General features: G+C 36.6%; 1 protein-coding gene across 1 annotated transcript; it reads left to right on the top strand.

Moving 5' to 3' along the window:
- Positions 1-4,526: 4,526 nt before the first annotated feature.
- Positions 4,527-21,004, top strand: TYRP1 (tyrosinase related protein 1). Its single transcript, NM_001297495.1, is given in 8 exon segments — positions 4,527-4,640; positions 5,083-5,552; positions 6,636-6,958; positions 9,533-9,737; positions 13,498-13,665; positions 16,597-16,776; positions 19,051-19,197; positions 20,099-21,004. Coding segments are annotated over 7 exon segments (1,614 nt in total). The 5' UTR covers positions 4,527-4,640; positions 5,083-5,167; the 3' UTR covers positions 20,305-21,004.
- Positions 21,005-25,111: the final 4,107 nt, after the last annotated feature.

The raw sequence follows: 25,111 nt of genomic DNA on the forward strand, positions 1-25,111 counted from the left end.
CCCAACAGCCAAGCCTGGGCCCGGCAGAAGTCAGGAGCCAGGAACTCCATCCAGGTCTCCCACACGTATGGCAGGGGCCCAAGCACATGGGCCATTTCTTGCTGCCTTCCCAGGTGCATTAACAGGAAGCTGGATCAGAAATCAAGGAGCCAGGACTCATGCTGGCACTCCAATATGGGATGGCTGACATGGCAAGTGGTGACTTATCCTGCTACAACACTACACCTGCCCTGGCTGTGATATTAAGATGTACATGAACACACCACAAAGAAACTTTGAACAACATATTACAAACTTAAAAATGCATTTGATGTATGAAAGATAAGCAGGGAGTTAATATCTTATTATATAAAAATGCTAATAAATTGATTACAGATGATAAACATCTCATTATAATAATGGACCTAAGTAAATAGGAAATACAAAAGTTCAGAAAGATGATTTTTATGAAATAGTAACAAATATATGTTAATTTTACCATATTCAAATTAGAATGTAATTCTTTGAAATTATGTGAAAGAAGTAAAGAAATGATATTCTATAATTACCATACCAGTTTCCCAATGTAGCTCAAAATCTTGCATTATTTTTATTATACTTTGCCCTAAGCATTAAACCCATAGAAGAGTAAGCCAAGGAAGCAATATGAAATTAAAATTTCATAAGACTTACTGGAATAATGAAGAACTTGCAGCAAAATAAAAATTATTAATTAAGTATTCATGAAAAAATAGCCACTGTTATTAATGTTTTATGATATTTTATCCAATGGAAAAAAAGTTCAGGAGATACAGTAGTACCCCTTCATCCTTGGTGGATACCTGAAACAATAGGTAGTACTGAACTCTGTACTGATTTCTTTCCATTTGTTTTTACCCTAGATATTAGCAACCTTAGCATATTATTTTTTAAATTATTATTAAATCAGGAATTTTACCTTTTTCCATAAAGAAGCACATTATTGTTCTTGGCAGATCCAATCTCTAGGATCACTATTCTTGTCCTTTGGGGACATTAGTAAGTAAAACAAGAATTATCTGAATGCAAACACTTTATACTATAATAGTAGATATAATAACCAAGAATTAAAATTTATGAGTTGCTTCTTTCTGGAATTTTCCATTTCATATTTTCAAACTGCAATTGACCCTGGGTAGCCAAAACAACAGAGCAAAACTGACAATAATGAAGGAGTATTATTTTATCATTGACAATCATCTATTAATCTAAGTGTTAGCAAGCTATTGAATTCATAAAAAAATTATAGCAGTATTATAAAAATGTCAAAGAGATGGAAATGCTAAATAAGCTGATTTGATCATCAACTACTGAATATATGTATTGAATTACCAAACTCTGCCTCATATATGTATACAAAGTAATAATTAAAAAACCTTCTTGAATGGGGCCAGCATTTTTTTTTTATTTGACAGGTAGAGTTATAGACAGTGAGAGAGAGAGACAGAGAGAAAGGTCTTCCTTCCATTGGTTCACTCCTCAAATGGCCATCACCATGGCTGGCACTGTGCTGATCTGAAGCCAGGATCCAGGTGCTTCTTCCTGGTCTTCCACATGGGTACAAGTGCCCAAGCACTTTGGCCATCCTCCACTGCCTCCACTGCCGGACTGGAAGAGAAGTAACCGGGACCAGAACCTCAGGTGCTGGCGCCGTAGATGAAGGATTAAACAAGTGAGCCACTGCGCCAGCCCCTTGGGCCAGCATTTTAGCACAGTTAAGCCACGACTTCTGACACCAGCATCCTGTATCAAAGAACTAATTTGATTATTGTCTGTTCTGCTTCCAATTCAGCTCCCTGCTAATGCATCTGGGAAAGCAGCAGGTGGTTACCCAAGTGCTTGTTCTCCTGCCACCTACATGGGAGACCAGATGGAGTTTCTGGCTCCCACCTTCAATCTGGCCCAGGTTCATTCATTGTGACCATTTGAGGAGTAAAGAAGCAAATGGAGGGGCAGGCGCTGTGGCACAGTGGGTTAACGCCCTGGCCTGAAGCACTAGCATCCCATATGGGCTCCAGTTCAAGACCCAGCTGCTCCACTTCCAGTCCAGCTCTCTGCTATGGCCTGGGAAAACAGTACAAGATGGCCCACGTCCTTAGGCCCCTGCACCCATGTGGGAGATACAGAAGAAGCTCCTGGCTCCTGGCTTCAGATAGGCACAGCTCCAATTGTTGCTGCCATTTGGGGAGTGAATCAGTGGATGGAAGACCTCTGTCTCTGTACCTCTCTCTGCCTCCTCTCCTCTCTCTGTGTAACTCTGACTTTCAAATAAATTAATTAATTAAAAAAAAAGCAAATGGAAGATCTCTTTCACTCTCTGTTGCTCTGCCTTTCAAATAAATAAATAAGTAAATCTAAAAAAAGTTTGGGTGAATAAAAACTTGTTATGATTTTGAAAGTAATTTAGAATTATTTTGTGACTAATAATCCTTTCTCTAGATATTTGCCATGAAGAAATTATTTCTAACCTATATACACATGTATGATACATACTCACATATATACATGCACATATATAATTTATATACATTCAAATTTGCTTCATCTGAAGCCAAAGAAATGAGTGCTAAATATGTCATCAGGAAACATTTAAAGCCTATTTATGGTAGCATTATTCATAAGAAAAACACACACAAAAAGAATCCTGGAAAATAACGTAAATGTCTACTAACAGGAAAATGGGTTAACATATCTTAGTATATTCTTATAATTTATCAAACTGTCATTTTAAAAATCTAAAATATCACTACAGTATTTTCATGCCACAGCCTTGGAGCATTTTAGAGACAGCACATTAGTGAAAGAAGTTCTGGTTACTGAGTTTTAGATATATAGTCATAAAAATGTTTTAGGGATTCTAACAGCCCAGAGACCCAAAAGGAAAAACATGTTGACCCCTGTGTAAGGATTAATCATCACCAGAATAAGTCTGTTTTCATAGCAGTTTAGGAAATATGCTAATATGTGTATACATCAACTAGTTCTCACATAAGTAGCAACCAAAAACTAAAAATAAGTAAAAGAAGGCATCTGAATAACTGTGGTTTGATGCAGTTGTAATAAACCAGTTGTTAGCACAGGCAGGGCCTTTAAACAGAAGATTCTTTCATTTTTTTCTTACCTAAATTTATAGACATAGCCTTAGTTGTCCTTTGCTTATAACCATAGCTTTCACACTTTTATATAATTTTCTGGACAGTTTTATGGCTTATAGTTAAGTAGAACTCCAGAAGAAAATTATCCTGAAATACAAAAGTATATTACCCTTAGTACCATTGGCCTTAATTATGGTTTTTATTTGTATCTATACATTCAATTACCTTGTTTTTCTGGACAATTTTATGTCTGTTAGTCATGGAGGACATCTAACTTTGGTCATGAATTCTGATAACATTTGTACATCTATTATGTATTCCAAACAAATTTTTACATTTGAAGATAGACTTCAAATGCATGAGTTTTTGTTTACTTCCCTCCTCCTCCTCCTCATCTTCCTCCACCTCCTCCTCCTCTTTCTTCTTCAAGAGTGAGAGAGAGAGAAAGTGAAAAACAGTGATAGAGAAAAGAAAGAACCTTCATTTGCTGGTTCACTCCTAAATGGCCTCAACAGCACGGTAGGGCCAGGCAGAAGCTAGGAGACAGGAACTCCATCCAGGTATCCCATATGGGTGGCAGGAACCCAAGCACTTGGGCCATCATCTACTCCCTCTGAGGAACATTGAACAAAGAGCTGGATCAAAAGCAAAGCTGCCAGGACTTAGACCAGCACTCCAATGAAGAATGCCAGCATTGCAATCAGCACCTTAACCTGATATACCACAGTGAAAGCTCCTGCATAAGTTTTCAACTCTATTAGAAAATTCCTCTTGGAATACACAAATCATTTCCCCTAAGTGCCACTGGCTTATGAATGTTTGCAGAGAAAGTAAGAAACAAGCCATTTATTCTAAACAATAGAGGTAGCAGTGACCTTGTGATCCTTCCCCACAGAGACAGAAAATAGCTTTATGAGAAGGAGCTGATGGAGTTGGAGTACCCAACAATGTCAAAGCGAGCACACATCATGATAGCCAATGTCATTCAATATGGTGTAATTGTACCTGATGCCTTTGCTGTCCACTACAATGATTCTATAATTTATAAGAATGGCAACATCTTTTTTCCAGAAAGAGCACAACTAAATTTAGCACTAGCCTGATCTTTACATAACTAAAAAAAAAAAAAAAGTAATAAATGTTGTTCCATCCTCCAAAGGGATACTACTAATGGGAAAATTACTGTCTTTCCAGTGAAAACAAAAAACTCTCTAGTTTCTCTGCCTTGTGTTACAAATTAGCACTTCTGACCTTTTCTTAAAACTTTCAGCATCACAAGGAAATCAGTGGGAAGAGAATCATGTGCTAATCAAACAGTTAAAGGGCAGAAAATCTCACTGATGTGAAAAAGGATTAGTAAAGGGTGGAGACGAGGACCAGCCCCTCCCAGTTTGGGTGAGCAGATTTGGGATTACTTATGAAGCAGTCACTCACATGCAATTAAGGGCTCTGACAGCAGAGGACAAGCAAATACAAAACACTCAGCTCTCAGGGAGGCTCAGCGGAAGGACACCACAGGAGTTGGAGGTACTGTAGAGAAGCTCCGTGGGGAACAGAGGACTCCTGCCCAAACTCCGTTAGGATAAGGGACATCCAATCATGGAAATTAACTTGCTGGAAATCTGCTTCCAATCTTCTTTAAGCTCCATGGATAAGTGTAATTAATGGCAGTGACCTGCTAATGAATGCTTTTGATGAATGATATTCAGGTTAAGTGTGTGAGTGTGTGTATTTACATATATATATATATATATATATATATGAAGAAACCTAAATGACTATGGCCCAGGATTTAATTGTGTAGGCATTGCACATGTGAAATGTTTAAAGATAAATGACTTCTTTTATTATTTGGGATGTCATTTTACAGATGTGGGCTTCATTTTGAAGGTAAGTTTGGAAGGACTCATGGCATGTGTGAAAGTACAGAAAAACATTCCGTAATTCCTTCTTGTTTCCTCCTTTACAGCTGGACTTTGGTCTATATGCCTCAGTCTTCTCTACTCAAAGGGCTGCAAACCAGAACTTTGTACTGCACTCTTGCTTCAAGGAAAATGAAAGCTCAGAAATTGTTGTCTCTGCACTGTATCTTTTCCCTTGTGCTGCTTTTCCAGCAATCCTGGGCTCAGTTCCCACGCCAATGTGCCACCGTTGAGGCTTTGAGAAGTGGTGTGTGCTGCCCAGACCTGTCCCCTCTAGCTGGGCCGGGGACTGACCCCTGTGGCTCATCATCAGGCAGAGGCAGGTGTGAAGCAGTGACTGCAGACTCCCGACCCCACAGTCCCCATTACCCCCATGATGGCAGAGATGATCGGGAGGCCTGGCCCACACGGTTCTTCAATAGAACATGCCACTGCAATGGTAACTTCTCAGGACACAACTGTGGCACTTGCCGTCCTGGCTGGAGGGGAGCTGCCTGTGACCAGAGGATTCTTACAGGTAAGACAAGATAAGAATGAGTACAGGCTTGTATGAGGTTCAAAGCCCTTAACAGAATCCTATATCATTTGATCTGGAAGAACAGCTGGCAATCATCTTGTTCAAACAACTCTTTTCACAGTAGGAGAAACTGAGGCTTAGAAAGATTAAGAAACTTGTTTAGCTTCAAGGGTTGGGGTGGAAGCTAATTGATAATATTTCTTCCCCAGACATTTGTCAGCCAACCACTATATGCCAAGAAATAGGCTAGGCATTTATAACTAGTCCTTTGAGTAACTCATCAAGGTATTTCAGAAGGTTTGGATTCACATATCTGGTAGTTGATCAACTTGACACTGTGTCTAGCTCTAGTATTTTATTTAAGCTCTTCCACTACCTGTCATGGACCACACAAAAAATTTACCACTGTGATGATCAAAATAAGGCATTTTAGATGTTGAGCCTGGCCTGCAGCCTAAACAGCATTAAATAGGAAAATCCAGAAATACTTGCTTTCTATGTGCCATACCAGACCAAGAGCATAAATAACATTTATTGAGTCTTTATCATATGCCAGGCCTTGATCTAACTGCTTTCTATGTGTATGATCTCTTATCTATACATCTTTATGTAGTAGGTATTATTTTTTCCGTATTTACAGATGAAAAACTGAAGTTTAGAAAAATCTTCCAGAAGTCATAGAACACGTCTCTGTTCTTAATCACTAGACCACATGGTCGATATTGTTTTTGCAAGCATTTTGGTGTTAAAAACAGAGAAAATTTTTAAAAATGTCAAGAGTGAGCAAAAATAAATATGAAAGAATCCCAGAATCATTACATGCACATGATTACAGAAAGGAAATGGAATCCCTAGAGCAAATTGCAGAGAGGTGAAGACACAGAAAGAAAGCAGGTCTGAAGGAAGGTCTCTATTATTTTTCATTTATTTTCCAAAGTATAAAATAATTTAAGACAGAGAACACATGTACACATAACCATTAATGAATGAATTGGACTTAATGTGCTACAACATGATTTTATGCATCCTATATCAATCTCCCACAAAGCAGATATCTCATGTTTGACTTTTTTATCCCTAAAGTCAGGAGAAATATTCTGGATTTAAGTATCGAGGAAAAGAACCACTTCGTCCGAGCCCTGGATATGGCCAAGCGCACAGCTCACCCTCAGTTTGTCATTGCCACCAGGAGATCAGAGGAAATATTGGGGCCAGATGGCAATACACCACAATTTGAGAATATTTCCATTTATAACTACTTTGTTTGGACACACTATTACTCAGTCAAAAAGACTTTTCTTGGTCCGGGGCAGGAAAGCTTTGGTGAAGTTGATTTTTCTCATGAAGGACCGGCTTTCCTCACATGGCACAGGTACCACCTACTGCAGCTGGAGAGAGACATGCAGGTAAACACAACACATTTCCAGTCTCAGATCCTTTACAGACGAGATGCCTTTGCTGTGAGTCATTTTAATTCATTGTTTTTCCAAGTGATCACATGTTGTTGATTAAGTAATTTCAGTTTATTAGTCTGCCTTTGTCATTCAGTAAAGTTTCTCTCTCTTCTGATTACTTACTTACTAATTATCATTAGTGAAGTGAAAAGAAGTAGTATTGATGGGAAAGTCAGTGGAAATATTTTTAGGTGTCAATTAAAAGTTTTGAAATATTCTACAGCTCTAAAATTGAAAACTGACTCTCAGAAAGCTTGAAGCAAAATAATCTCATAGGCTATGTCTTTCTTTAACAAATGTGAGTACATACCATGCCTGGTCTGGATGAAGCAATTGTGTAGTAAATACGTCTCAGGCTTCAGTTACAAATACCTCATCATACCAGTTCAATGATGCTTTCCAGTGTAATATACGATTTAAATTATGAAAAGAGTTCCTTTCTATTTAGACTGTTATCTTTTCATTAAACTAGTTCCCATGACCCCTGCTACTATGATTTTGCAGAGGGAACCTATTTAAAAGCATCTCATTTCTATGTGAAATGATGGCGATATTAATTTGCATGTGTACAGAAATCACTTCACAGTACACATGCATATCAAAGCATCATGTTGTGTATCTTAAATACCTAAAAAACTTAAGACCCAAAATCACATCATTCAGGTGCTATTTTTAATTAAGAAACAATGGCTTTTCTTGGCAAGGAGTTCAACTCAAGCATTTCTCAGGTAGATAAGCTCAAAACCGATTAAAATATTTGTTAACATAGATATATCATTTTTTCTTCCCCGAATGCTCTATTTTTTGAGAAAAGTAATATTAAATTTTAACTCTCAACTTGAAAGTCACAAATTTAATGTTTTCTGTGTGAAACAACAGCAATGTATCTTTCCCTTCAAATTAAAATGTAAAGTAACTTTAAGAGATTTGAAGACAGAAAAGGTGTTCAGATTCATTTACTGATTTGTAGATGTGTGCGTCAGCAATATTCCAAGAAAAAAAATGATTAGAAAAGAGAAAATTAATGCACAAAAACACAGAATAAAATATTGGTTGGGAAGCAATCTATCCTTATGCAGTTTGAGAATGATTAAATGAATTCATCTAATACTCTGAACATCATATTTTATAGCTTTGATACAAGTGAGACATTTGGTAGATTATGAGTAGATAAATCTGTCATTTGTAATCGACTCCAAATCTTCATGCCTTTAAGCCATTTTCCCACAGGCACACCAAAATGAAAGGGCAGGTGGAAAGTATCTAAAAGCTTCAATTTTGCCTGTGTAAACTTCAACCTCTGACTTACACTTTTAAAACCAAGCAGCACAAGGGATCCAACAAATTACAATCTAAATGTGACACACACTTGAAATGCCACATGAATATGCTCGGGCTCCCAAATGTCAGTTGCTGAACCACAAGCTGACTCTTAATGATCCCTTGGAAGCTGTCACTAATTTTTGTGAACCGCAATGATGGCTTCTAAAAGAGGACTACAAACCCCTGGAGATCAATAACGGGAGGTCGTGGAGAGCGTTTGGTCAAAAAAAAAAAAAAAAAAAAAAAATAGCCCAGGGTAAGGAAATGCTTCCTAGAAAGGGATTTAAAGTGAAAGCAGTAGCAATGTAGTGAGTGCTTGAGAGGTAAGATAAAAGGATGATAATTCCTACATTTAAATCCCACTGTCTAAATATAACTCCCCAAAAGCCAAGAAAAATGAGAAGTAACAAATAAACATATGTTTTAAGGAACCCAGTAAAATAAGTGTGTGCTCTTGAATCTAGCATTTGAAAAAAATACGAGATTAGCTCCAAGTGTAAACTATGTCTCTGGCCTAAAGAACAATGGGCAAAAAGAATTACTGTGCTCCTGTTGAGCATTTCCGGCCTGTGTATGAGTTTCAGGAAGAAGCTTGAGACTTCGTAGATAGGCTCTGAGGCAGCAGTGTCTGAATAATACACCTGTAGTGCCCAGAGAGATAAGGTAAGAATGAAGGAGCCAATATGGCCTGTGGGAAAAGCAGAAATTAAAGGCTGAGTTCATTCAAATTAAATTTAAAAACGGAAATGTAACAAAAATCACTGTTCCACAAAATACATTTAAAGCCTGGATTTGGCTCCAGACTGAATCAGTGATGCCTGAATTAAAGATTGGAAAATGGAAGAATGTGGAAATATTAAGGAGTGAGTATTGCTATTTATAATTTTTGGTGCAACCAATAGAAATCACCTACCTAAAAAAGAAAAGAAAAAGCTCCCTTCCTACCCAATCTTCTATAAGAACTTGTGCATGCATGAATTGAGTTTCATTTACTCCAGTGCTTAAATCACTTCTTACAATAAACTACCAGCTTTGTAAAATAAGGTATTTAACCTCTCCTGGCCCCTTAGACACTGGCCATGCACTTACTGGTTCCTTGGTGGCTTAAGAAAGTTAATAGAAACAGACTGCCGGGAGTAGGACAAGCAAAGAGACAGACTGTAAATACAAGCAGAGAATACTAACAGAGTCTCTGTGATCTAGGAAATGTTGCAAGAACCTACTTTCTCCCTTCCTTACTGGAATTTTGCAACTGGCAAAAACATATGCGATATCTGCACTGATGACATGATGGGATCGAGAAGCAACTTCGATTCCAGTCTTATAAGTCCAAACTCCGTCTTCTCTCAATGGCGAGTGGTCTGCGAATCTTTGGAAGATTATGATACCCTCGGAACACTTTGTAACAGTAAGTTCCAAATTACAGCTAGGAGTCAGAATTTCTTACCAAAAAGATTAAATGAGCTGCCTGGAAGGTTCTTCATTCTACTGGAGACTTAATACTAAAACCTACTTTTATTTCACAGAATTAGTGTGTAGCAGCTACTCAATGAGCATCTAGCATATTCAAGGCAATCTGTGAGGCACTCCAGGAGAAATAGAAAGTGCCTACATTTTCTTACAATACTTTTCTTGAGTAATTTGGGTCCAGAGCATTGCTAACTTCCTTATTTTGGAAAAGTCTAGTTGTAAAAATCAAGCCTCTTAACATTGTTTAGCAGTCATGTGTCCTGACCGAATTTAACAGAAAATATTTTCCCCCTAAAATCAGAAACATTGAAGAAGATCTGGAAATGCTCTGGGAGCTGAGGGAAAAGGGCAGGAAAGAAGGGAGGGAAGAAGAGAGTGAAAGAATTGGAAAACATTGCTTATGCTTATTCAGAGTTATAAATCAAAAGGAAATATGGGTAAGATCATTCAGGAAAGGAAGCTCTTGTACAGATGTTAGCCAGCTAGTTGCTTTCCAGCTCTCACAAAACACAGGGCAACGCCTAACTAGTTGCTGAAGCATTCTTCCTCCAGTCGTCTAAGAGACACCTCTGTCAGAATTAAGTTTCTATGACATGCAGATCTACTCCTGAACTTCCTATTATTCTCATCTTTGGATCAAATTGTTATCTGCTCTTGTGCTACTAACACCAGGCCTTTATTATTAGAGTCCTCATGCCCCATCTTATGTTTCTTCTTCAGGCATGTCTGCCTAATTAGAACTTTAACAACCAGAGTTGTAGGGATTTATTCTATTATTATGAGCACATTAATGAAATATACTTGTCAATGTTCTTTTATACATCATGTTAAATTATTTTTATAAATAAGAATATCCTAAATAGATCAGAAGGAATTAAGATTTTTTTTGCAACATTAGATTGTTAATTCCATGTAGGAATAAGAAAAGTGAAACTGTGTGGAATTTTCCTTTGTAAAAGTTTAAAAATTAGAATACATCTTTTTTGGCATGCCAAATGAGTGATCCCACTTTGTGGCAGAGAAATTAAACTGATGATGAGTATTTCTTCAAATACCAAAATACGCATCTCTTTCTGATCAAGCAATTTTGGAATTGACATTTTAAAGACATTTTCTATTCATTGTAATAATTAGATGCTAAAATAAAACACCATTTACATGGGGAAATAAAATTACTAAGTTTAGGAAGGGAGAACAAGTGCAAGAGACTTCCTTTGCGTCTCAGGTCCTCCTGTGAATTAATGTAATAAATCTAATCAGAGCATAGTTCATGGCAAAAATTATTTGTTTTAGGATGATCAGATTTTAAGATCACCCCCTTATTTTAGTGTGTGTCATCGCATATAAGAGCACCTGGTTCAAGACCCAGCTACTCTGCTTCTGGTCTGCTTCCTGTTCCTGTCCACTCTAGGAGGCAGCAGATAATGACTTAAGTTCTTGGGCCCCTTCTACCCCAATTCAAATGGTATTCTGACTCCTGACTTTATCCTGACCCAACCCTAGCTGTTGCAGGTATTTGGGCAGTGAACTAACAAATGAAAGCACTCTCTCTCTCTCTCTTCCTTCAAATAAAATTTAAAAAAAAATTTTTAAGAATATATAAATGCAAACTATTTTATTTATTAGAGAATGGGAAGAAAAAAGAAGTTAAAATTGTATTGTGCCTGCATTATATGCCTGATGGAGTGCCAAGTGCTTTACTATGGTCTCTTCCTTAACCCTCATAGCTATTCTTTCTTCTATCTTGGATGGTCTTCTCCAATCCTGTGATTTCACTGACTATCTTTTATAAAAGACCCATGCCAGTAATCTTTAGGTCAAATTAGATTTTCAATACCTATGTCTTCAATTACTTAGTGCATCTCATCTCTCTACTATTCCATCGATGCACCAAACTTGATGGCTTGAAAAACTGAATTATAGATGCATAACCTTAAAATATTCATTCATAACATTCAAATGTCTTCTTTAATTCATCATTTTTCCTTTTAAATACTGATCAAACCTATTTTCTCTTTCAAACATTACGGACTTTTCACTTATTCCTACCTGGAAACTTCATAAAATTTTGGTGTATAGGATGTTAATAGGTGCAATGGCTGAAGTTACCCATGTATAAACAAATTTAAAAATCACTAGCCTGAAAGTGAACCAGTTTAATTTGTTTCTTTATTATCAGATTTCTCCTGTAAGAAATTCAATGAAGGCAAATTGAGGTGCAGGGTTTCTAAATACAAATAATAAATATTATCTTTAGGATTTTTGATAGCCCCTTAATAAGTACTCCCTAAATCATCAGTTGGAATTGATAATTTAACTAATGGTATCTGAAAGATTTTGGTGATAATATACACCCAAAATATGTACACTCAATTTACCGTCCCAATGCAGGCATATATTTTATTTATATATAACTTAAAATTGATTATGTTATTTCACCATTGCTAATTATTAATTAATTATAAAGTTTACAACATAGACATTTAATAAAAGAGTTAAAAAGAATGTGAGTTGAAGGTGTACCATTTCCTCTCCCAGGCCAGTGGATTATGTTGCTTACGCCACTGCTCCATGCACAGTTCTCTCCTGAGACCACTGGGCCAGACTGGTACAAAATGCTCTAACCCATCTCCTAGCCTCTCACTGCTCCAAGGCTTCAAGTTCTTTCCACTTCCTCATGAATTAAATATAACTTTCTCGCCTTGGTATTTGTTTTCTTCACAATTTGGCTCTGACCTAGCTTGCCATCTTTCCCACATCCTTGAGGCAAACTATTCCCTAAACAAGTCCTTTTTTACAGCTAACATGCTCTTTCCCATGGACTCTTCAACACCTATTAAATGCCAGGCCCTGTGCCAAGACTGAGGGAGACACTGCTGAACAGGAATAGGTAGAGCTCCTCTTCTGATGGGATTTTTGTTATAAATAGAAGCAAGCCTATCTTCTCCTATATTTTCTGAGCGTAAAATGTTTGCCTTGTAAATTTCCTACTATTTCATCTGTGGAAATTTTCCTATATCATTCAGAACTGTTTGTAAATCCATCTTTATGAATGAAAGTGGGAGTGAGTTCTCGCTCTCTCTGCTTCCCCCAATCTCCCCTTCATTTCTTCATTATTTCATATTATCTATACTTAGCATCATAGTTCTTTTTTGCCTGTTTTTTTTAACTTGTCTTCAAAAAAGTTTATTTCTTGAATTACTTGCTGAATAAACTTAAAAATGTGTTTTGATTGAAATATGTACTACTTTTCAAAGACCTTTAAGGTGTTTTCTTCTTTCTAAAGGCTTGAGACAGATGGCATTCGGGTGCAAAATCCCATGTAACATATGAAATATGGATTTCAGTATGGAATTTAGGTTTATGAGATTATTTTGGCAAAATTCAATTTTCTATGGAATTTTCATTTTAATACATTTTCATGAAAGAACATATGTCAAATTAACAAATACAAGGACCTGCATCTGTTAGTGTGATCATTTTTTTTTCCTTCAGATGTTTTTGTATCACATACCTACTCTACTTACTGAAGTAGGACATGGTCACTTCAATATTCTCACTTTAATGCCACTAAGTGTACATTTAAAATTTTTCCCTTCTACAAGGGAGAATTCATGTTTCGATAGTCACATTAGATACAGAGTTTTCAAGAGCAACAATAAGATTCTAAGCGTTGACCTACCCCATCTTTTTCACAGGCACTGAGAATGGGCCAATCAGGAGGAATCCAGCTGGAAATGTGGCTAGACCGATGGTGCAGCGCCTTCCTGAACCACAGGATGTCACCCAGTGCTTGGAAGTTGGTGTATTTGACACACCTCCTTTTTATTCCAATTCCACAAATAGTTTCCGAAACACAGTGGAAGGCAAGTAAATGAAATGTGTGCTTCCAACTGGTCTAGCTGAGTTATTAGAATAAACTGAAGCATTCAAAATCAGTTTCTTTGGTAAAGCTTTGAATACCAAATTGATCCAGGGAGCTTATATAAATGGAATTTCCTATTATGATTTGGTTATAAATAACGGCTCAAAAAAGACTTTATAAAGCTCATTTTAACTTATCAAAAGAGAAGCACTATTGCAGCTAAGAGGTTGGAACTGTTCTCCAAACTCTTAAACATCTAAAATCTGTTTAAGCTAAATTTGATAGCTAGCTGGCCAATATTTTTAACTATGCTATTTTTATTTTATTTTTATTTTAACTATGCTATATTTAACATAGCTATTTTAGCTATGAAAGTCTAGCCTTGGTAAATAATATTCAAGCCTTTAACAACATCTTACATTTGTATTTTCTTTTAAAAACACAACCAGGGTAATTGAAAATGAATCTTGATGTGAATGGAATGGGAGAGGGAACGGGAGATGGGAGGGGTGTGAGTGGGAGGGAAATTATGGGGGGGGCATTGCAATCCATTAACTGTACTTTGAAAATTTATATTTACTAAATAAAAAATTTAAAAAAAAGAAAAGAGAAAAAAATAAAAATAAAAAAATAATAAAATAAAAATCAACAAGGGATGGACTTTCTGGCATAGCTGTTAAGCTACTGCTTAGGATGCCCACATATCATATTGGAGCACCACCTTGCACTTCAGCTGCTTCATTTCTGACCCAGTTTCCTGCTAATGCTCACAGGAAACCACAGCTGGTGACTCTAAAGAGTGGCCCCTGCTACCCACATGAGAGATGAGATGGATGCAGAGGCTCCTGGTTTCCACCTGGGCCAATCCTAAATGTTGGGAACATTTAGGGAGAAAACGGTGGATAGAAATTCTGTCTATCTTTATCCCTTTCTATCACTCTGTGAATAAAAATAGATTTTAAAATACAAACAATAAAAGAATCAAAAACAATTAGTTGACCATCTGATTTGGGTACATGTTTAATTTAGGTCGGTATCACCCTATAACTTTATTTAAAGGTATACAAAATTTGAATTAGCACCTCCTGATATTTAATTTGATTTTCTTTATTTAATACTTTTTAAAAACGCATTGTAGGGGCCGGTGGCGCAGTAGGTTAATCCTCTGCCTGCAGCGCCAGCATCCCATATGGGAGCCGGTTCTAGTCCCAGCTGCTCCAATTCCAGTTCAGCTCTCTGTTATGGTCTGGGAAAGCAGTAGAAGATGGCCCAGGTCCTTGGGCCCCTGTACGCATGTGGGAAACCAGGAGGAAGCACCTGGCTCCTGGTTTTGGATCAGCACAGCTCTGCCTGTTGCGGCCATTTGGGGAGTGAACAAATGGATGCAAGACCCTTCTCTTTGTCTCTCCCTGTCACTGTCTGTAACTCTCTCAAATAAAATAAATAAAATCTTTAAAAAAAAAAAAAAGGCATTGTAAAGTTGGGGAAACTGAACTTCAAAGAGGTGAAGTGACTTTCCCAAGATGTTCAGCCAGTAAGTTAGAGCCAGATTCAAATTTTCTAAGTCCAGAATCTGTATTAATGTATTTTATAATACATGTTATAATTTTAAATAATTATTGTATTTATTTAGCTATTTAAAGAAATGCAAGTATATTTAACTGTATTATAAATGGTACTTTCAAAAATTACAATTAATATAGAATTGCATGTTAGATGCACCCCACACATTCCACAAAAATTGGGAATAGGTTCTTCCATCCCATGATCTGAGATACCTATCTGATAATTATTTTTCATTATCTCCCCTATGATTATCAAAGTTGCATGCAATTTCCATCTGTTTATTTTCATTTTTATAGCTAAATGAATACACTGATTTGGATATCATCCAAAAAATAAGCACTATGTTTTGACTAAGCTAGTACCTATAAGCTAAGGCTGTAATTGTCAATCTCTTAAATAATGTGCAGAAAGTAAATTCCACTGATTTTCTGATGTAATGTATGAAAAGAGTGGGGCCTAGCAACACACCATATAGATTATAGACAATCTTAACTGTTTTCTAAATCAAAATACAATGGAATTAATGCATAAGAAATGAATGAATAACCAGAAGTAACTATTTCAATTAATCTAAGATTAAGAGAAAAAAGATTAACATATTTTAAGTACTGATTTCATTTTGTAATATACTGTCTTTACCTGCTCTCCTACTTCTGTTTCCTCAAGCCAATAAGACACCTCGTGTCAGAGCCCTTCATTCTTATTTGTGACCTACTCTGCATTTATCTTCATCTTCTCCTTAATATCAGTGGGATATTTACAGAATTCCACCAATGGAATATATATATGAAAATATGTATGGGAAATAGTGATCTATATTGAAAGTTATATAAATTTTTGACAGTAGGTTACAAAGATGCTAGAAAAGTTCAGAAAAATTTTAACTTTCATACAAAAATAATTTTTCAAAAATAAACATGCTGAGAGTCATTCAAATGAGTAAGGCTGGAGACTAAACTAACATCTGGCAATTTAGGTTCTAGGACAATGAGAGTTTTGTTCTCCCAATTGTGTCAGCAGTTTAAAAGAAACTAGAGATTTCTACTACCTTTAATTCCATGTTGACAGCCTTGTCAAAATAGAGTGTTCTACATATTTTAGCCAGCATCCATCGCATCTCATTATTTTTAGCCTAGGTGCTATAGTTAGAATATCATGCACTAGCTTAAACCAAACTAGCTCTGGGTATAGCAAGCAAACGTCATCAACCTTTGGTACAGACATGCATTGCTATTGTAGTAAGGCAAAATTTGGCCTGAAAAGCTTTAGGGGAAAAAACTGTTTCCCAACATAATCACTGCTGTTAACTTGAAAAGTAAAATATTTGCAATAGTTTTTACTCTTCTCCTGCTTACTTTAAATCTAGGTTACAGTGCTCCCACAGGAAAGTACGATCCTGCTGTTCGGAGTCTTCACAATTTAGCCCATCTATTCCTGAATGGAACAGGGGGACAAACCCATTTGTCTCCAAATGATCCTATTTTTGTCCTCCTGCATACTTTCACTGATGCAGTCTTTGATGAATGGCTAAGGAGATACAATGCTGGTGAGATATTTTCAAATGTCTTTTGCAAGCTCAGCAAGGGGGATTATTAAGATGCCACTGTTAGCAGTTTAGCCTAAGCATTTGACACACACAGAATACACTCAAAATAAGGATATAATAGCTATAATATCTAGCAATTTCCGAGGATTCAGAGCCACTTTGAAAATGTAGGCAAGTATCTCAGAATAGTCACTGGAAGGTGACCTTTATTATTATTCACTAGGGCTAGCCAGGTAATCCTTTCTTATTCTTAATATTGAAAAATGACTACCATTTTTCCAAATTTTTCTTCCCCATATCTTTCAACAAATGTTCTCATTACTTCTTAATATGAATAGGAAAATCTTCGAGAGCTCTTCTTTGATATCTCAAAAGATTAAAAATTTTATACTCATAACCCACACCCCTATTACTTTATAACCTCTCATAAATGGAAATTTTGTTCGACTTGAAAAGTTAATGCTGGTTTTTATATCACACCATAGGAAAGTTCTTTCAAGTTCATTTCAATGTATTCTTTAAAACATTGTTTAAAAGGCTTCCTTAGCTGCATTCCTACTCACCTGTGAGAGATTTACATGACTTTTTAAGACAATGAAAGTGATTTCACTGATAACACATCGTTGATTTCTATACTTGTAAAATATTCCAAGTTTTGGGGTCTGTGCCTTTAATTCATCATACACATAAACACGATACTGGAAAATAACTATCTACTAACTTCTCTACTGAATTAGGTAGTCTCCTTTTTTCTGTGTGTGTATGTATATTGGTGTGTACATGCACAAGAAGAGCTTCTACTCACTTGGTTAATCCTCCGCCTGCGGCTCGGGCACCCTGGGTTCTAGTCCCAATTGGGGCGCCGGATTCTGTCCTGGTTGCTCCTCTTCCAGTCCAGCTCTGCTGTGGCCCAGGAAGGCAGTGGAGGATGGCCCAAGTGCTTGGGCCCTGCACCCACATGGGAGACCAGGAGGAGGCACCTGGCTCCTGGCTTTGGATCGGCGCAGCACGCCAGCTGCAGCAAGCCGGCCATGGTGGCCACTTTGGGGGTGAACCAAGGGTAAAAAGGAAGACCTTTTTCTCTGTCTCTCTCTCTCTCACTGCCTAACTGTGCCTGTCAAAAAAAAAGAAGAAGAAGAAGAACCACCTCTAATTCAACTTGGTCAAGACCACTTATTGATGGATTAGTCAACATATTTTCCTGTATCAGAAATCATTTAAAAAATACAAATAACCTACGCACAAATATTTGTTCAGTTGTCAATTGGTTATAAATTCACTAATTGGAGTGCCATCACATTTTTCTTATGTATTTACATATATAACTATAATCATAATGAATTATCTACAGTTATACTGTCAGTTTCTACAAAGCAAAACAAGAAATTCACAAGTTTAGTGATTCAATCTAAATGCATATTAATCCTTTACAATCATTTGACCCACTTCCTAGTCCATGTAGCACTTCAGCCCTTCATATTTGACAAATCTTTCCAAAGCATTCAACTTGATAAGGATAATCCTGGGTCCTGCACTGTGGTGTCAGGGGTAAAACCAATACCCGCAAGGAGAGCATGCCATATAGACACCAGTTCAAGACCTGGCTGCTCCATTTCTGATCCAGCTCCCTTCTAATGTATTTGAGAATGCAGCAGAAGAATGGCCCACGTGCTTGATGTGGGAGATCTAGAAGAAGGTCCTGGCTCCTGGCTTTGGCCTGGCCCAGCCCCTGCCATTGCAGCCATTTGTGGAGTGATATAGCAGATAGAAGATTCTCTCTCTCTCTCTTTCTCTGTCTCTCTCTCTCTTCTCTGTAGCTCTGCCTCTCAAATACATAAATACATCTTTAAAAAACAAATATAAGGACAACCCCTTCTTTTTTACAATTATAATTATTCCTTAATATACTTTAGCAAATGATGGTATGGCCACTTACAAGTCTCTTTTTTGTTTTGGCTTTGAAAAATAAGTTTAACAAGTTTTATTCCAATTTCTTCTATAATTTAGAAACAAAACACTTCATGTTATTCATAGATAGTAAAGTACTCAAGCTTCTGTTTTGAAAACTTTTTTTCTATTGAGAGCTATTTCAGTGCTTTATTCAAAGCACTTCAGTTGTTTTATGTAATTCCCTGTTCTGCTTTATGAACTTTCTTTATGTCTTTATTCAGTGTAAAATATTGGAGAACATCTTTTCATGTTATCCTTGAATATTGGACAACTTGAGAATAATATTCATGTTAATATTAACAAGTTGCCTTTGGAATATTTTAGATATATCCACCTTTCCATTGGAAAATGCCCCTATTGGACATAATAGACAATACAATATGGTACCATTCTGGCCTCCAATTACCAACATAGAGATGTTTGTTACTGCTCCAGACAACCTTGGATATACTTATGAAGTTCAATGGCCAGGTAAGCATTGAAATGTATTTTACTGTGGTAATTTCCAAATATAAATTATCTTTAAAGTAAAGTAACCACAGTATGCTGAGGCTTACATTTTCAGTTTGAATTTTATTTGGGGATAAAGAGAGGTACTTTAATATATGTTCAGAACTCTGACCTGGCATGCATTGAGTTGTTTATATAGTGCTCTATCTCATTTAATCTTTATAGTTCTTTGGGGTGAGTCTTATCTTATTTTTTTTTTGTTTTTGTGGTTATTTTTTTTTAACTTTTATTTAATGAATATACATTTCCAAAGTACAGCTTAGGGATTACAGTGGCTTCCCCCCCATAACGTCCCTCCCACCCGCAACCTTCAGAGAGGTGAGGCTTAGAGAGATTAATTATCAAAGATCATATTTCCAACAACAGCAAATCAATTTTGAGTGTAGGCCCATGCCATAGGTCCCAACTTTTCTTGTATAGCATGTCACCTCCATTCATTTATCCTAAATGAAGAGGAAGTAAGATATTCTAAGCTATTTTTCTGAGATTTTAAAATGCATAACTTATTTACTTTTAAGTTTCTTTCTCAACAAAGGCAGTAGGGCATACCACAAAAGCAGAGTTTTTATTCTGACCAACTCTGTCTTCTAACTAAGTGACGTTGGACTGGTGACTCAAGTCCTTTGAGCCATCATTTCCTCACCTTAGAATGGAAATAACAATATCTCTTCCAATAGCGTTCACTCCTTAAAAGAAATTAGAAAGTACTTTTTAAATAACAGGTGTTTAGGTTAGTCAATGTAGTCAACAAAAATTCAATTTGAGAATTTCTGTTAAAGTACCTACAACAGGGTGTTAATTGGGGTGTTGAAGTTTTGGAGATAACTATTTTAATATTTTTCTTATTTTCTTTTTCAAATAGGTCAAAATTTTAGTGTATCTGAGATTATTACCATAGCAGTAGTTGCTGCTTTATTGCTGATTGCAGTCATTTTTGTGGGTGCTTCTTGCCTGATTCGTGCCAGAAACAGAATGGATGAAGCTAATCAGCCTCTCCTCACTGATCAGTATCAACACTATGCTGGAGACTATGAAAAAATCCAGAATCCAAATCAGTCCATGGTCTGATGACAAGTGACCCACGTACTCTCCTATGTGTTACCTGAACAAAACCACCTGGTTGGAAAATAATAGAATTACTAACTGTATTTTCTGTCACTTTGTTACTTTCTTTCTTACACATGCATATGTTAGAAATAAAGCTTCAGGCATATTTTCCAGAGCTCAGAAGAGTCATACAGAATTTTTTCTGTGAGTCCGAATATTCAGCTCCATTTAAAATATTGGGTTGCACCAACTCCATATTTAAATGGATAGTGTAAAGGTATTCAGCATACTTAAAGGGTGACTATATGATGTAAATAATCTCTATGCTCTGTTTATCTGTAAAGGAAATAATGTTTAATAGTGAATCTCTTTAAAGTACACGAGTGGGGGGTATAGCCGGTAAAGCCAACACCTGCAGTGCCAGGATCCCATATGGGTGCTGGTTCGTGTCCCAGATGCTCCACTTCTGATCCAGCTCTCTGCTATGGCCTGGGAAAGCAGTAGAAGATGGCCCACATCTTTGGGCCCTGCACCTACAGGGGAGACCTGGAAAAAGCTCCTGGCTCCTGGCTTCGGATCGGTGTAGCTCCGGCCATTGCAGCCATCTGGGGAGTGAACCAGTGCATGGACGACTTCTCTCTCTCTCTCTCTCTCTCTCTCTCTCTCTGCCTCTGCCTCTCTGTAACTCTCTGTCTTTTAAATAAATAAATAAATCCAAAAAGAAAATACATGATTGAGTGTTTCTACAGTATTAAAATGTAAAAACATTTTCATTCACTGATTTTGGTCAGCAACTGTAAAGGCAGTGACATTTGTTAAAATGAATTATGTGGAGTTATAAATAAATAGGGTCTCAACTCACTTTTTCAAACGGATCTTCCCATTTGGGAGTCAGTATATATAATTTAGTCTGAAATTCAAGACCTTAAGAAATCACAATCTTTGTCATACTTTGGCAAAGTAAAAGCTTCACTTTGTTAACAGATAGCTGGTATAGCTTATGTTTGCCATGGTGTTCCCCTGCCTCTCAATTCACTTAAAAAAAGAAAGACCCATCCATACATTTCACCTCCTAATTTCCCTTGCAATACCTTTGAAATCCGTAAATACATCATTTTGGAGACCACAGTTCATAGTCCTTTTTTCTGATCACCGTGTTGAAATACCATACTTTTTATCATATACCAGCATTTTATGCAGTTTTAAAATAAAATGTTAAAATATTACCTCATTGATCCACTTTTTCTATCCAGTTACACAAGTATGCTTTTCCCCTTGTGTTCCATGCTATAAAATAATATTCTTAAAAAGAAATACATAGGTTGCTCAAAAGTGAAATAATATTTTAATTAAATATAGCAAAATAAATAATAACAAGAGTAATTATACACAACAGAAAATGGCACAGTACAGAGATTTATTGATTACTCATTTAAGAAACATTTATTAAACATGTACAAAATTTCAGAGATAGTTCAACATGCTCTAGACTTTTGGAGACGAAAGAATCATAAAATTGAGAAGGTCATACTTGACTGGGCTTCAAGGAATGCCAATGGATTTACCAAATATAAAAGTAGAGAAGGGCATTTTATTCAGAAGTGACAGCATGTGCAAAGGCACAGAAGTTTGAAAGAGCATGGAACATTCAAAAATATAAAGTAGGTCAATGTGAATAGAACATAGTTTTCATGGAAGGGAGTAGAAAGATAAATTGGGAATAACATCAAAGTGTGCTATATGCAATGCTAAAAAATTGGGATTCATACTACAGAAAAGGGGGAAGAGATGATGCTCACATTTAAGTTTCATTTTAGAAAAAAAAAGAGCTGTGGTGATATTTTTAAATAATGTTGATGAGGAATAGCTACAGCAGAGATCAAGGGATTTTAATATGGAATAGTTCATAGATGCAAAAAAGAGTGCCTATCCCAAATATTTAAACATTACTCGGCCATAAAATAGAATAGATGCAACTGGAAACCCATTATGCATAGTGAAATAACACAGTCTCCAAAAGATAAATATCATATGTTTTCTCTGATTTGTGGTAATTAATAGAATACAAAAAAAGCAGAAGAATGAAACTGGCATCTTACAACTTGATTATTGCTCTTAGCCCTTGTCTACACACCTGTGGAATGGTGGCCTTTCCACTTTTTACATGTTGAACATTATGGTTAGTAATGCATTAAGTCAGTGCTTACAAATAAGTTCAAATTGTATGGTTGCAAAAATTAAAGAAGAAGCAAAGAAAGGAAGAAAAGAGTGGCCATTAAGGGAGGGAGAGAAGGAAGTATGGTTATCTTCCTGGAATTGTATCTATGAAATGCATGAAATCAGTTCTGTTTATATTAATAAATTAAAAATATATAAACATTATTTCAAAATAATCTTACCCAGGAGAGAAAGCTACATCTACTATCTTTTAAATATAGGTTTCAGAAAATCATTACTAAATATGTTTCAAATAACAAAGGGCTATAAGAAGAGAGAAAGAGAGGAACAAAACAGAAAAACAGAGAAATCTATTAACAAAACAGCAGTAAAGTGCTCATCTATCAATAATTTTTTTCATGTAAATGGATTAAATTCATCAATCAAAAATCAGAGTGGTTGAAAGGATAAAAAAAATGAAACGAAAACAAAAACAGAGACTTGCTATGTACAAGCGATTCACTTCAGATTTAAAAATACACTTGGACTGAAAGTAATGGATGAAAAAAGATATTCCAAAAATGATAACCAAGTGACAGCAGGAGTGTTCAAAGTTATATAAGATAAAAATACATTTAAAATCAAAAACTGTCTCTGAAGATGTAAAAAGTCATTATATAAAGATAAAAGGGTCGGCCGGCGCCGCGGCTCAATAGGCTAATCATCCTCCTGCAGCTCTGGCACACCGGGTTCTAGTCCCCCTGGTGGCCCCTCTTCCAGGGCAGCTCTCTGCTGTGGCCCAGGAGCGCAGTGGAGGATGGCCCAAGTACTTGGGCCCTGCACCCCATGGGAGACCAGGAGAAGCACCTGGCTCTTGGCTTCAGATCAGCGTGGTGCGCAGGCCACAGCGCGCCGGCCGCGGCGGCCATTGGAGGGTGAACCAACAGAAAAGGAAGACCTTTCTCTCTGTCTCTCTCTCTCACTGTCCAATCTGCCTGTCAAAAAAAAAAAAAAAAAAAAGAAAGATAAAAGGATCGATTCAACAAGAAAATATAGCAATATATATATAAAGCACATACTGACAAATATGATGAGAGAAATTGACAGCTATATAATAACATTAGTAGACTAATATCTCACTTTATGAATGGATAAAGCATCCAGATAAATCAGTAAGGAACCAGAGGACTTATGCAATGCCATAAACCAACAGGAACTTAGAGACATACACATGACTGACATTCCACCCAACAGAAACAGACAGTTTCAGCAACATGTGCTCAGGTTCACATGAACATTCTCCAGGATAGACTATGTATGAGGACACAAAACAGGTCTTCACAAATTAAAAAAGGAAACATTTCAGGTATTTATTCAGACAATACTGGAATAAAAATTCAAATCAATAGAGAAAGTAAGTGAGAATTCATGATGGTAGAAACTAAACAACACACTCTTAAACAATCATTGGGTCTAAGGAAATCCAAAGGAATTTAAAAATACGTCTCAAGACAGATCAAACAAAAATGCAACATACTAACATATGTTATAGATACGCATCAAAAATAGCACTACAGTAGATATGTATGGCAATAAATGTATACGATAAAATGGCAAGTTTTCTTTCCCTGGTAAGATCAAATAATATTCCATTGTACACACACACACAAAAAAAATTGATTGTACATTCACCTGCTCATGAGCATTTTGCTTGATTCCATAACTGGGTTACTATGAATAATGCTACAATAAGTATTGCTGCATAAATATCTCTTTGAAATCATGATTTCAGTTTCTTTGGCCAAATATCCAACCTGGAATTGCTGAATAATATTGTAGTATACTTTTACTTTGTTAAGAATCTCCAGGGTAGTGCTGTGGTATAGCAGGTAAAGCCTCCAGCTGCGGTACTGACAACACATATGGGCTCTGGTTCAAGTCGCAGCTGCTCCACTTCTGATCCAGCTCTCTGCTATGGTCTGGGAAAGCAGTAGAAGATGGCTCAAGTCCTTGGGCCCCTGCACCCGTGTGGGAGACCCAGAAGAAGCTCCAGTTTCCTGGTTTCAGATCAGCCAGCTGCAGCGGTTGCAGCTATTTGGGGAGTAAACCAGCAGATTGAAGACCTCTCTTTCTCTCTCTCTCTCTCTCTCTCTCTCTCTCTGATTCTCTGTAACTTTGCCTTTCAAATAAATAAATAACTCTTTAAAAATTAAAAGAATAGCCATACTGTTTTCCACAATGGTCATGTCAATATGCATTCTTGTTAACATTGTATAAGAATTATATTTTATAAATGTTCTCAAGAAGGCTTGCTATCCTTTGATATTTTTGCTGATACTTAACAGATGAGAAGTGATAACCTGTTGTGGTTTTGACTTACAGTTCCCTGATAATTAGTAACACTGAGAACTCTCACATACTGATGATCGTTTATTTGTCTTTAGAAAAACAGCTGTTCAGTCCACTGTCCTGTTTTAATTGGGCAGTTTATTTTTTTGCTGTTGTATTGCATGAGTTCATATTTTGTATATTAACCCCTTATCGGACACATATTAGCAAATATTGACTCCCAGTCTGTAGGTGCTGTTTCATTTTGTTAATTCTTCTTTTTGCTATGCATGAGTTTTGTCCCTATAATTTCTATTATGAATTCTACAATGTCTGGTCGTCT

Source organism: Oryctolagus cuniculus, chromosome 1 (genome assembly GCF_964237555.1).
Source record: "Oryctolagus cuniculus chromosome 1, mOryCun1.1, whole genome shotgun sequence".
Classification (NCBI taxonomy): Eukaryota; Metazoa; Chordata; class Mammalia; order Lagomorpha; family Leporidae; genus Oryctolagus; species Oryctolagus cuniculus.